At 37.5% G+C, this 13,923-nt stretch overlaps 1 protein-coding gene across 3 annotated transcripts in view; it reads right to left on the bottom strand.

Moving 5' to 3' along the window:
• grik4 (glutamate receptor, ionotropic, kainate 4) overlaps nucleotides 1–13,923 on the bottom strand; it is a 315,022-nt gene that overhangs the window by 143,097 nt on the left and 158,002 nt on the right. For all 3 annotated transcript variants that reach the window (XM_031297041.2, XM_031297042.2, XM_036001715.1), the window contains one exon: nucleotides 6,771–6,904. In XM_031297041.2, the coding sequence (XP_031152901.1) occupies nucleotides 6,771–6,852 (82 nt within the window). In that variant the 5' untranslated portion in view covers nucleotides 6,853–6,904. The remainder of the gene's footprint in view (nucleotides 1–6,770; nucleotides 6,905–13,923) is intronic.

Here is a 13,923-nt window from a genome sequence, read left to right as displayed (position 1 = left end):
AAGCTGATGACGTTCAGGCATCTGGTAAGGACGGCCCTGGGCACCTGAGAGGCTAAAACAATTAATGAATAAATGGGCGAAGAAAACCAACAAACATAGACAGCCTAGTTTTCGAGTTGTCCCTCAGGGCCCAATAATAAGAAATGTGATTTTTCATGAAATGTCAGTGGCACTAAAAAAAATCTGTTTTTTAATACATTCCCCTGCCGCCCTTTGCATAACTCATTCCAAGTAAATGGTTGTATATTGATAATGCATACATGTCGTGAAATTAGATTCAATGGTAATCAATGAAAAAAACATTTATAAAGTTGAATAACAGGCACACAGTAAAACCAGACTGATTGATCCATATATGAATATTTAACAACTTTAAATGTTTAAAAGATCAAGAAATATATTTTGATTAGGGCTGTCAAAATAATGAGTTAATTTCGATTCATTAATCTGAGAAAAAATAACGCGTTAAAAAAGAATAACGCAGATTAATCCATTCCATATTGACGTTTGACCCGGAGCCGTTCTAGCCACCATTGGACTGTAAAATGAAGGAGGGAGACGAGAATGTGCTGCCTGGATCATTAACTGGAACATTTACTTGTAAAAATCTTCTTCCTGCCAACCCTGGCTACCGAAATCTGGAGCCACTGATATGTCTGCTCTTCTCTCTGATGCTCTGAAACAGACAGGAAACACAAACACCGCTGCATGTGACGCCAGTTAACACTATACTCAACAGCAGCTAACCACTAGCTAGTAGCTGGATTAAACACGTTTACAATGCTGACAGCTAACGCTGAACGGTGTAAAGTGTGACTGTGTTTTACTGTAGAGGATTCAACACCAGTATGTAACAATCTGCAGCTGCCGTCGGAAAAACAACACAGATGGTGCGTTCAATGAAACTGGTATACTACAGCCTCGTGGTGCATTTGAAGTTATTGTAAATGTCCTTTTCCCATCTGGTGGTTGTTTTTGTCATTCAACATCAATTTACTAGTGAAATAAGTTATTGTTATTGTTATACATTATTATTAAATCATTTAATTTTGACCATATGACCTTAGCAATAAAAATACTTTTCCTTAATGTCACCAACTGTTGTTTAGTACCCTTCTTTTTTCTTTTCTTTTTTTACTTTCTTAAAAAGTATCGGTTCAGGCACTGTTAATTATGTATGCGATTCCTTTTGATTAATTAATCACAGAGTATGTAATTAAATAGATTACATTTTTTAAATCGATTGACTGCCCTAATTTTGATTTAACATTTTATCTTTAATGTTTATGCGGCATGTGTCTGATCGTCCTGGAGTAGAGCTTTTGAGCATGTGCTGTGGGTTATGTGAATTTATTTGTTATTCAAATGGTTTTCTCCAAAGGTTGCTACAACCCAGACAGCAGTTGCGCATCTACATGATATATTTTGAAGCCACCTAAAAATATGTAAATTACATTTGATTTGTCTATTTAAGGGCATTGTGATGCAATGTATAATACCATAAGAATTGGGGTCCAAAAATCCATTATTAACATGGAGATATTGTATGTAGCTTACAACAGATTTCCATAACAATCAATATTAATCCTTACTCTCTGGTTAAAGAGAGACTCCACATGCTCTAAAAAATAAATCCTAAGCCTGTTCTCTTACAGTATCACAGACAGTACATTTAAGGTGAGCGAAAGGATATCTGCTGAGGAAATTTCACAGCACTTGAGTGAGCAGACACCCAGTGGGTGCCAACAGCTAAATTTAGTGTTGGTCTCATAGGAGGAGGCCTTCCCTGTGGTGAAGGAACCATTCTGTGGGCATTAGAGAGATATGAGAATGTCTAAATGTATTACTTAACAGTAGACACATCATCTGTCTGTCAAAAGAAACACTAAATAATACAGTGTATTGAGACTCACTTAATTGGAATCTCTTAATATGACGCAGTTAATTGAAAAACATTTTTAAAAAGTGATCACTGCACACCATTATGTGCTGCTCCTACTACTTTTCTTAAGTATATTTCAATAAGTATAATAAGATGGAAAAGTAATCCATCTCCTATGAAACGTCCTACTGGCTTTGATTTACGAATAGCAGATAATTGGCTTTTATATTCTGATATTGAACTAGACAGAGTAAGTGTGTGTGTGTGTGTGTGTGTGTGTGTGTGTGTGTGTGTGTGTGTGTGAGAGTGAGTGAGTGAGTGAGTGAGAGAGAGAGAGTGTGTGTGTGTGAGTGTGAGAGAGAGTGGCGTTTATGAAGTGCAGGCTCTGCAGTGTAAGACAAAGTTGGCAGTGTTGATGAATGAAGCTCTAATGAAGGACCATGTGGTTCTCCTGACTATTTTCCTAGATTTTCCCTCCCTGTATTAACAAAGACAGAGCTTGTAGTAGTGATGTGTCTGTGTGGAAGAGGATGTCTCCAAGTTAGCATAAGCAGCGGCTTATTGGCTGGATGAAATAAGACGGCAGACGCTCTTCCACTCAACTAATGGGGGAATACCACCCACAAAAACAAGCTGCACCATATGGGGGTGAACAAGGATTTTCATGTAATGCAGTATCTATTCTTGTTTAAATGCTTTATCCATTTAGCTCCATGTCTGAATCAATAAGAGGTCTTCTCAACAGAAAGTTATTTAATCTTGTTAATGGATTTGACCTAATATACTGTATTGAACATTTTATGTGTTAATGTCTTTGATCTAGTCTACCAAATTATGCTTTTTATAATTAGTTAAAGTTTGTCTGTTTGTGTGGTATTTATTACAAAGCAATACTGAAGCAAATTAAATTATTTATACTCTCTCAGGTCAAGATCCCTGTAATTAATCTTGTCATTACTCTGCAACAACTGCCAACAACATTGCAAATTATACACAGCAGGAAAAAAATAAATGAAAGTCACCTTTTTTTTTTTTTTTTACCAATCAGAGGGTCTACATGCCTGGTAGACATGCCATACATGCCAACTAATTTGCAAACAAAAGTCCATTTTATCCCCCGGTTTGCCAACAACACAGCCGAGACAAAGATAAGTTCCTCAGTTCACCTACACTGAGCTTGCTGCTGGCTGCTGGATGGTCCTGGCGGGGAGAGTGGCAGGAGCGGGAGGTTGTTTTTGGCCCTGATACATTCAGAGAAGGCCAGACAGTGACATTATGCCAGCCAGGCAGGACTCGAGGGACAGCCATGTTAAATACCATCTCATGGAGCGCAAATGGCATGGAGTTTGTTGTGGTGTTTGGGGGTATGTGTATGTTTGCGTGCATTGGTGGGTTTTGAAATTTGTGTGTGGCTGTGTGTTTCTGCCTTGTGCATAAGTACACACACACAAATACATAGGCAGATGACACACAAACACATATTGACAGTACGCTGGCAAAGAGACTGGTGCTGTGCACAGATGACATTAGAAGAAAAGGAAAAACAGGCCAAAAGCCTAATTATCCATCAACGATGCAACATGACTGAGATAAACATAAACCACCATTGCTGCTGAAGTGTTTTTGTATTAACAGGTGGAGAGTGAAAGAGAATGCAATTAGGGCCAACAATTAGGGTTGGGCGATATATATCGTCTACGATAATATCGTCATTGTTGTGTTAACGATGTGCAAATTGACATTATCAAGTATTTAAATTACTTAGAAAAAAACACTTCAAAACACGCATTAAAAGTGTAGAGTGGTAGAAGGGGCGACAAAGCCTCTAGCTCCTAGCTCTCCTGTCGGTGTATATTTATGTTTTTTGTTTGTGTTTTTCGTAACGTTCCCATGTTGAGGTCTTACTAACAAGTACAGCCACAATGAGCTATTCAATATAGGACTACGATACAACACAGCCGTTACGAGAGCCTTCCAGGCGATTCATAACATCCCGGAGGACATAGCCAGATCGGCAGCTCCCTGTATTGTTGTCGGCAGCTAGCAGGCCGAGCTAGCTACCAGCAGGATTGAGACAAGAACTCCGGCAAGACCAGAGGAGGAGGACTGTGCATTTTTGTGCATAATGAATGGAGTACCAACAGCAAGATCGTTGCCCAGCACTGCTCACCTGACCTGGAAGCCCTGTCAGTAATATGCAGACCATTTTATTTACCATGAAGAGAGCACACTGCCGTCTACATAGCCCCCAATGCTAACGTTAGCACAAGTTTGGCTCACCTGCTAACCATAGTCAACAAACTGCAGCGCGATCACCCGGAGGGGATACATATTGTAGCAGGGGACTTTAACAAGGCATCCTTAAAGTCGGTACTCCCCAGCTTTTTCCAGCATGTAGATTGTGCTACTAGAGGGAAGAACACAGTTCAGTGTTCAGTCAGATTACATCCAACTACTCCTGATCCCAGCATACATCCCGGTCAGAAGGACTATACAGCCAAGTAGGACTATCAAAACCTAGCCGGACACTGCCCTATCCCAACTCCAGGACTGCTTCCAATAAGGACATGGTTGTGTGCAATATGTTACAGAACAGAGCCATTTGTTTATTATTATTATGTATGCTGCACAATTTACATTACAGCAGTAGTGTACAACTGAATGTTTACTCAGAGTTCAATGTTCCTACACTAGTTCAATTAGTATTTTGTATGTCTTTGAATTGTTTTTACTTGAATACTTACATTTTAAAGAAAATAAATAAGAACAGTTTTTATTCAACGTCATGCCCATTATTATCATCAGTGATTAAGTAATCTTAAGTAACTTTTAAAAACAAATTTTTAAAGGATATCGTCTAATTGTTGTTATCGTCAAAATTGGCAAAAATATCGAGATATTATTTTTTTGTCCATATTGCCCACCCCTACCAACAATATTCACAAACAAGGAATGTTCTTGGTCTTGTTCATACAGTAAACCTTGAGGTTGTGTTGTTTAAAAATACAGAACATTGTTTGGGGGCATCATATGCGAAACCACCAAAAAAGAGTCAGCAAACCTAAGCTGTGTTGTGGCAGCGCTGTGAGACACAGAGCAGACAAGAGAGTGATACAAACATATCTTGTTCAAAAAAAAGAAATGTTGATACTGTTCAAAGATGACAGTTAAACTGACTCAATTTTGTCAAAATACTGGAAGGATAAAAAAGACTTACTTCTCTCACACAATAGGAGAAGTAAAGCGAAGAGGGAAATAGTCTGCATTAAAATCCCAATATGCATTTCTAAACCTGATTTACACAATTAGTTTTCAATACTTTTAGCCTTACAGTAACCACATGGGGATTAATATTCTGATTTTGTGGTATTACCTTCCACCCTTGTCCCCTGACAACAAATCTCACTCTTAGCTGTTCCTCAAAGTTGACAACCATGCTATAAATAAAGCGAGCCGTTCAGCGACCACGATGGGAGCATAGTTTGCGAGCTGTAACATCAATCTCATTCTCAATCTCTATCTTTACCTCTACTTCCCATTTGTTTCTAGTATACACACACACACACACACACACACACACACACACACAGTTTTCCACCTAAGACAAGGGGTCTATACATAAATAAAGAGAGTCAGTCCAACTTTTGGTAGACAGGGAGCTAGTGACAGGGTGTCAGAGACCTACTGACTGTAAGAGAATAATAACAAGTAGGAATAACTCCCATTGGTTACCAACAGACTGGCAGGTTATGAGACTTTTGAACCATGCCCTCTCAGATGCAATGTCTAGTCAGTTTCAACCGTGGTCCACCGATCTGCCACAATTTCCAGAAGAATATCACTGTGCTTTCTGCTCAACTTCCTGCTATTGTCTCAAACTGTTCAAGCTGGTGTAACAACACCATTGATTTAGCCAGAAATTACAAACCCTAAACATACTATTTGCTATTTAAAAATGGTCCAGGCCTGATGTTCAACTTCAAATCGTGATATATGCTATAATACATCAGTGAAATGTCTACTTAGTTCCAGCTGACATTTACAACAGTGGGGAAAGCAGCCATTTTTAGCATATGGGTTTAAGCAAATATTAAGGCTAAAATTAGGGTTTTATAAGGGTCAGGTTAAGATAATGATAGGGTTTGGGTTCAGGGTTCCTAATCGGATTTTGTTGCACTGGCCTACGGACATGGACTCTGAGTATGGTTCAGGAGTTTCAGCTAAAAAAGTGTGTAGGCCAGGGAAATAGAACAAGCGTTAGCAATGGGGTTAGACTAAGATGATGGTTATGGTTACATATTCAATAGCAAACAGACTAGTTGCACTTGGATTGCACTACTAGTGAAATATATATTAATATCTATTAGAAGTTTGAAAGAAAAATATTATATTTGTGCCATGGATGTCTATGGTGTATTGTGGTATAGCCCAGAATAAATAAATCTTAATAAACTCTTCTCTACACAGATACTGCATGGCGTTAGAAGAAATGTGATTTTTTTTTTTTTTTTTTTTTTTGTCTAGGCTTGGTCTAGTGTATTTCAGAGCCAATTAAGACTGTTTCAGATCCACACATGAGGTTTTTAGCCAGTTGATACATCAAGCCATGTGTAACTGGGGAAACATGGGTACTTCTCAACACTTCTGATTGAATTTCTTCAGCCAATTTTCCCATTAGAGACTGTGAAGACAGACAGTGCTATCAATTTGCGCTAACATTTTAACAGCTATTTTTCATTTAATGTGGAGAAGAAAATCCTTTTATGCATGTAATAAATTAATATCCTGCAAGTGTGAGTTGTAATGTCTCTGAACTAATAAAAAAGACTCCAGGGTCAACATGTGTCTGTAGCATTTTTTCAACTGCTACTAGATTGTACAAATTTACCTATTCTGAAGGAGAGCGGGCCACCAGAGGTGCTTCTCACCCACATGGCTAAGAAGAGCAGAAGCGCCCAGGCTGTGAGCATCTTCTATGACTCCTCATGGGTCCTGCCCCGGGGGTGCCCCTGTCACAGCCACCTGGAAAATATACAAAGCAGAGCACACCATTTATACATCAACCAACATCAAGAGGGACACCCAAAAGCCAAAGCTGTACAGCATACGGTCAAACCTGCAGACATACAGTACTTTCTCTCTATGTCTCTCTTGCGCTCTCTCTCTGTCTGTCTGTCTCTCTTGCGCTCTCTCTCTGTCTGTCTGTCTGTTTATCCCTTATGTTGCATGCTGGGAATCTGTTGGTGAGAGTGTGAAACTGCTGCTAAGTGAATCTGAGGCCCACAGGAGTTTTGATGACTGCCACACTGCCATAACACAGAGCTGGATTTAAATCAGCAAAATATCTCTTTAAGTGTCCAAAGCCTTCTTCTCTTCATCTGTTGGTCACTTAGCTTGCTTAAGGGACATGGTGGAATGTAACCAAGTATATATATATATATATATATATATATATATATATATATATATATATATAGGGACATGGTGGAATGTAACCAAGTATATATATATATATATATATATATATATATATATATATATATATATACACTTGGTTACATTCCACCATGTCCCTTAAGCAAGCTAAGTGACCAACAGATGAAGAGAAGAAGGCTTTGGACACTTAAAGAGATATTTTGCTGATTTAAATCAAATATATATATATATATATATATATATATATATATATATATATATATATATATATATATATATATATATATATATATATATATATATATATTAGTACTGCATATATATTAGTATATATATTAGTACTGTATAAGTAAGTACTGTACTTAACTATAATTTTGAGGCACTATACTTATATATACTTTGAAAGCACAACATCTAAAAGGGAAATATTGTACGCTTTACTCCACCACAATTTAATACCATTAGTTACTTTGCAGATTCAGGTTATTTTTACAAAATAGAAATCAAACCCAGCAGTATATAAAGTTATCAAAATTAGCTCCACCTTTACCAGCTGCAACATAAGTGATGCGTACACACTAATGCATCTCTAATTATAATGCAGTGGTATAATATATATATTTCTGAAATGGGCTATTCTGCATTAAGAGTATTTTTGCTTTTGGTATTTTATTTTTTTTTAAGATTATGTTTTGGGAATTTTAGGCCTTATTTATACAGGACAGCTGAAGACATGGAAGGGGAGAGAGAGGGGCAATGACATGCAGCAAAGGGCCACAGGTCGGAGTTGAACCTGCGGCCACAACATCGAGGAGAAAACCTCTATATATGGGCGCCTGCTCTACCAGCTGAGTGTCCCAGATGCCAATGCTTTTGGTAATTTCAGTATGTTATTGTCTGCTAATACTTGATGCTATGATGCTAATACTTCTGTACTTTTCATAAGATTTTAAATACAGGACTTTTACTTGCAACATATTATTTTTCCACTGTGTTATTGCACTGTGTTATTGTAAAAGATCTGAGTCCTTGATGAGGAGGAAGGGAGTTCAACAGCAGGGTAAAGTCACTACACAGTCCTACTTTTGTTCCGTTTTGAAGTGAGGAACGTAACGTCCCTCTTCTGGTGCTGGTGTGGTGTTTACTCGTTATCCAGCTACTAGCATGACAAGCTAGCATTAGCTCGTTAATAACAGTAGTAAAGCAGGACTAAAGACACGTTTTTATTCACTCGCCTTTTTTGGCCCATTAATTTTTCAATCTATTGTCATGTATATATTCTGTGCTTTGTCCCATATCAGTTATTGTTGACATATATATTTGTGTGTGTTGTACTTTTTAATTTCATTTTAAAGTTGTTTTATAGCACTTGGTCATCTTAAGCTGTGTTTAAATGTGGTGTACAAATGAACTTAACTTGCACTTACTACAATGATGGTAATAATTTAATGAATATGCTTCAAGTGAAAGTGTGTGTGTGTGTGTGTGTGTGTTTTGATGTAAGGTATTACGCCATATAGAACATGGCCATGTGTCTTTCTGTGTCACTTGAATCACTTGTCTGTCAGGGCAAAATATATGTCAGTCAAGTCAATTAATGGTAGAATCCATGGACCAAATACTTCATCAGAGAATAGATCTACGGCTACAGTAGCATCCTATAGTCCCAGATAATGTCTGCCGTGACAAATAGTTCCTTTGGAAGGTATATTTTTTTGAAATAACATCATCAAGCCTTTTGGTTCACAACTACCAATTTAGATCTGAAGTTCTAGATGAGGGAGCACTCTGCCCTTTCTAAGCAACTCCCAGGAAAGTGTCTGTAGGTAAGTGTGAAACCATATGAGTCAGTGGCAACGGTGCAAGTCTATGATTATCATTCTATAATGTCAGTAACACTCCTTACACCTCGAAATGATTCCCACAGGCTTTACTGAACTTATTTAACGAAAAGGAATAAAATAAAAGCATATTGATTTTTAGTATTACAGATTTATATTTATATTTTTTATTCTGGCATTGGAAATTATTTCAGGATTAATGGCCCACCCTTGCAAAATATAATCAAATCCCCAAGTCCAGCAATGTGAATACCTTGTGAAATAAGAGTTTACTTGAATGTCATACCATTTATTTAGTTGGTAACATTTGGTGGCTCACTGGCTGTGATAGGCAATAAGGCAGATCCTGTGGTTACTTAGACTACCTTACTGAGTTATTGCTCAGGAGAGCCCTAGGGAACAGTTTGATCCGACTGTCAACACATCAAGATCATTTCACAGACCTTTCCTAGGAAAGCTATGCAAATAACAGCTGTCAAAAGTCTTCCCCCCGAGGTTCTCAGAATAGGAGAAAAACAGCATCAAATGAGAGGCCTGTTCCGAAATTAATTGAGTACTGAAAATTCCTTGCAGCTTGTATTGTTATGCACACAGGGGGATTACTGTGCTTTATTGTTCAATTAGCCTGACTCTAGGGCAGCATGTTTAAAACAATGTTAAATGCTCTCATATAAATAACAACTGATAGCCCAGAGTGCATGTTTTAGTACAGCAGCACAGGAAAGCTTCAACTACAACGGAGAATTTCTTGAGACGAGCTTGATTCCCAACAGACACAACTGCATCATCATCTCTGAGATAGTAGTTGAAAGCTTTACCACCTCTGCAAACACACTAATTATTTTACTTCAATTGGAAGTGAAAAAAAAAACCCATACACAAAAGCTGATTCGATACCTTTGAAAAACTATGGTAAATCAATGTCAATGGTAGCTCAGATACTAAATGTAGCAGCAGCCTCCACAGGCTAAATCACCATTGAGTAGATGCAAAAGCCTTGGCAGGCTTTAGATTGGTAGTCAATGCAATCTGTAACACTAATGGCTCTTCAGTGAGATCAGCTCATTCATGTTAGAGTTTAAAGCAGCCATATTATGCTCATTTTCAGGTTCATAATTGTATTTTAAGGTTGTACCAGAATAGGTTTACATGGTTTAATTTTCAAAAAACACCATATTTTTGTTGTACTGCACCGCTCTCTCTCACTGCTGCAGCTCCTCTTTTCAGCTGGTCTCTGTTTTAGCTACAGAATGAGACCTCTTTTCTTCTTCTTCTTCTGTACTATCTTTGATTGCACTGCACATGCCCAGTAGCTCAGATGTAGATCATGTCAGCTAGCTAGCTCCATAGACAGTAAAAGAAAGGTTGTTTCTACAACTTCAGTCAGTTACAAGGCAGGATTAGCTGGGAGACTTCTAAATGAGGGCGCACATGTAAGTAGTTCTTTTGTAGATTATGGTGAACTTGTGTGTGTTGTAGCAGTGCTTTGCTATTGAGAACGAGGTAGCATGCTAGCGTTAGCATGCTAGCATTAGCCATAGCGTTAGCATGCTAACGCTACGAGCTAATGGTTGCGGTTAGCCTGCTCGTTTCGTGCCGATTTTGAACAGCTCACCCAGAGACTGAAGGCAGGACACATTCAGAAACTGTATCTCACTCTAAACAGCATGGATGGATTTTTTTCAAAGTTTGTATGTGTGTGGAAGCACCAGAGACACAAAATAACACCCCAAATCCCAGAAAAAAGAGTGTTTTTTTCATAATATGGGCACTTTAACACAAATTCCAATACACTTAATACAGGGGTATAATTAAGATTTAGTAGGATGATTGCCCTCATTTTTCCAAAACTTGTTGAAGTTCAACTTCTGATCTCAGACACACAAACACAGATTGATCTATATCTCTACTACTGTATTGCTACTTTACTTTAGCAGAACAGCTAAATGCATACTGCCCCTTTAAAACATGTAGTAGATTATGTTTGGGAGTCAAATAATCTATGATTCCAAAACTGAAAAAACACAAATACACAAGTGGCGCAGAGAGTAAGAAGTGAGGGTATTCAGGAATAAGGAGATAAATTGCAAAGTATCTTGGTATTGCAGGCATAAATATTACTTCTATACATTTCTAATCTGTGCTGGTATAGAGTTTATACGTACCAACTATGTGTGTTGCAAACCAACAGAGCGCCAACTCATGGAGTGTTTTATTTATTTTTTGTTTTATTTTCTGACATTTTACTAACTTTGTTTACTGAACTTTCAGTTACACTTTACTTGAAGGTATCTACATAAGAGTGACATGACACTGTCATGAACATGTCATAAACATTATAAACAAGTCATAAACGTTTATGACATAACGCTTCTTTTAGTAAGTGTCATTCGGTTTTTGTCATGACAAGTTATGGTTATGATTAGAGTTAGGGTTAGGGTTAGGGTTCATATGTCATGACTGTGTCATGTGTTCATGACAGTGTCATGTCACTCTTACGTAGATACCTTCAAGTAAAGTGTTACCAAACTTTCTCATGTGTCCAGATCTCCTCCGCTCTCTCACTCTTTAGATTCTTTAGTCTCTCACTCTCTTAACTCTCTTCCTTCATGCCTGAGGTCCAAACACCAATTTACTTGGCCATTTTATTTATTTTCTTGAAGGCAGGTTTGGTTCTTCATACATTATCTGTCAGGCACATTTGTAAAACTAAATGTTAAATGCTAGATTTGGATGGGCCACTGCTGCAGTATTTATCGACAGTTTTAGTTCTCATGACACTAACATATTGGACAGAAACCTCATGACAATATAACTGTGATGATTCTTCCTGAGCGCTTGAATCAACAACAACTTTAAAGTCCCACTGCAGATACTGGATTGTGGAGGAATGGAGATAACAATAGCACAGCTTACTTTTACTGTGAGTTGGCATGAATAGGTAGACAGACAGGCAATCATACTGTATAGAGTTGTACCCATTGCATTTTCAGTATAAGCCTCCCCTGAATACTGAGTAGGCGGAGATCGTGAAATAAAATGTCGGATATTGGTTTTTTTTGCTCACAGAAAAGCCAGCACAGGCTGAGATGATGTGATGAAATCAGAGAAAAGCAGACTGCAGTGCAATCAGTGCAGGTGTTCTGAACACGGTTTTTAAAACAGTGAGAAGGTTTTAGATATAGTATACAGTATAACACAGACGGTATACTGTAATTTCTTTATTCTAAAGGAGTCGCTGACTTTAAAGATTTTATTTTACTTCAAGAAAACATGGTGCAGGTGTCTAAGAACTGAGCGAATAAAGACAATATATCTGAAGCTGTGTTGTTCATATCTGCTGTGGAAGATAGTATTTAATGGAAATGTGATAATGTTGCTCCAAGTTGCTCACTTACAGATCCAACATGTGTAGGTAAGCAGCTGTTTAGCCATTGCCACTGTTTGTTTTTATATTTTGTCTTCCCCCTAGGAGCAAAAACTCAATAATTACAGCTTTAAAAAACTCACAATACTCAAAACATGTAATTAGTTGCAGTGAGAGACAAAATACATCTTTAAAATGAATGTTTCAGTGCAGCCTGTGTCATAAATAAAGAACTGGAACAATATGCAAAAGACTCAGATAAATAGGTTAGAGATGGTAATAATTATGTGGGGGATTGGTTGAATTTGCATTCATTCTTCCAGCTGAAAAACTGGAAAATATTGGAAGGACTGATAAAGGAGGTTCTTGGTTTGGAATAAAACAACACATTTACACTTTCAAGGATGGCATGGCAATTCTTCCTTTTGACAAAATATTAATATGCCTTTCTCCACTGGCTGGTCCAATGCTTGTTCAATAGAAACACAGCAATTCGCTTGCATGTGCACACAGACACACAATCCATTTTTGGTTAAATCCCATTTTTATAAAAGCCACAGGGTGACACCGGCGGTCTTGCAGCACAGACTGTTGTTAAGTATCAGTGTCATAGTTGACAAATGACCTTTACAGCGTGTGGAGGAAAACAGATACTCTGAAGCAATACAACCATTTTTCCTCAATCTTGTTCTCAAATCTCAACCCACTGCTCCCTGTGTTGTGTTGTGTTGTTTTGTGTGTGTGTGTGTGTGTGTGTGTGTGTGTGTGTGTGTGTGTGTGTGTGTGTGTGTGTTACCAAATGTGAAATGTACACAGTATATATTTGCATCTCTATATTAGATGAAAATTACCAGTGAGAAAGGTTTATACTGTAGGGATCCGACATCTACACTAAATGATACCTGCACACAAACACACACTCCACAAGATTAAAACCTTAGAGGCACATTATGAGAAATCCAAGGTTTTGGCTGCAAGTTGTGATACACTATATATATATATATATATATATATATATATATATATATATATATATATATATATATATATAAACATAAACTACAGCAAAGATGACAGAACATCTAGTGTCTTTCTTCTCAAGTTATGACATCTCACAGTTATTGCAGACAAAATGCCATTGACTATATAAATGCAAATATATATGGCATATGATATGACAAACTGTATCAACATTTTTAAGCAACAGAACATGGAGAGTGTACAGTATTTAGTGTTTTAGTATTTCACAATGCTAAATGTCAAATCCCTCTTCTTCTTTTCATTTCATGTGGTTCATATTGGTTACAGGTATAAATCATGTCTACACAAACCAATGACGTTTTTATGAATTCTACGTTACATCACTCAAGAAATAGCTTTAACAACTACATGAGGCA

The sequence above is a fragment of the Sander lucioperca genome, chromosome 5 (assembly GCF_008315115.2).
Source record: "Sander lucioperca isolate FBNREF2018 chromosome 5, SLUC_FBN_1.2, whole genome shotgun sequence".
Lineage (NCBI taxonomy): Eukaryota > Metazoa > Chordata > Actinopteri > Perciformes > Percidae > Sander > Sander lucioperca.
The sequence above is the reverse complement of the archived record's forward strand: the minus strand, read 5'-3'. Positions and strand labels throughout refer to the sequence as shown.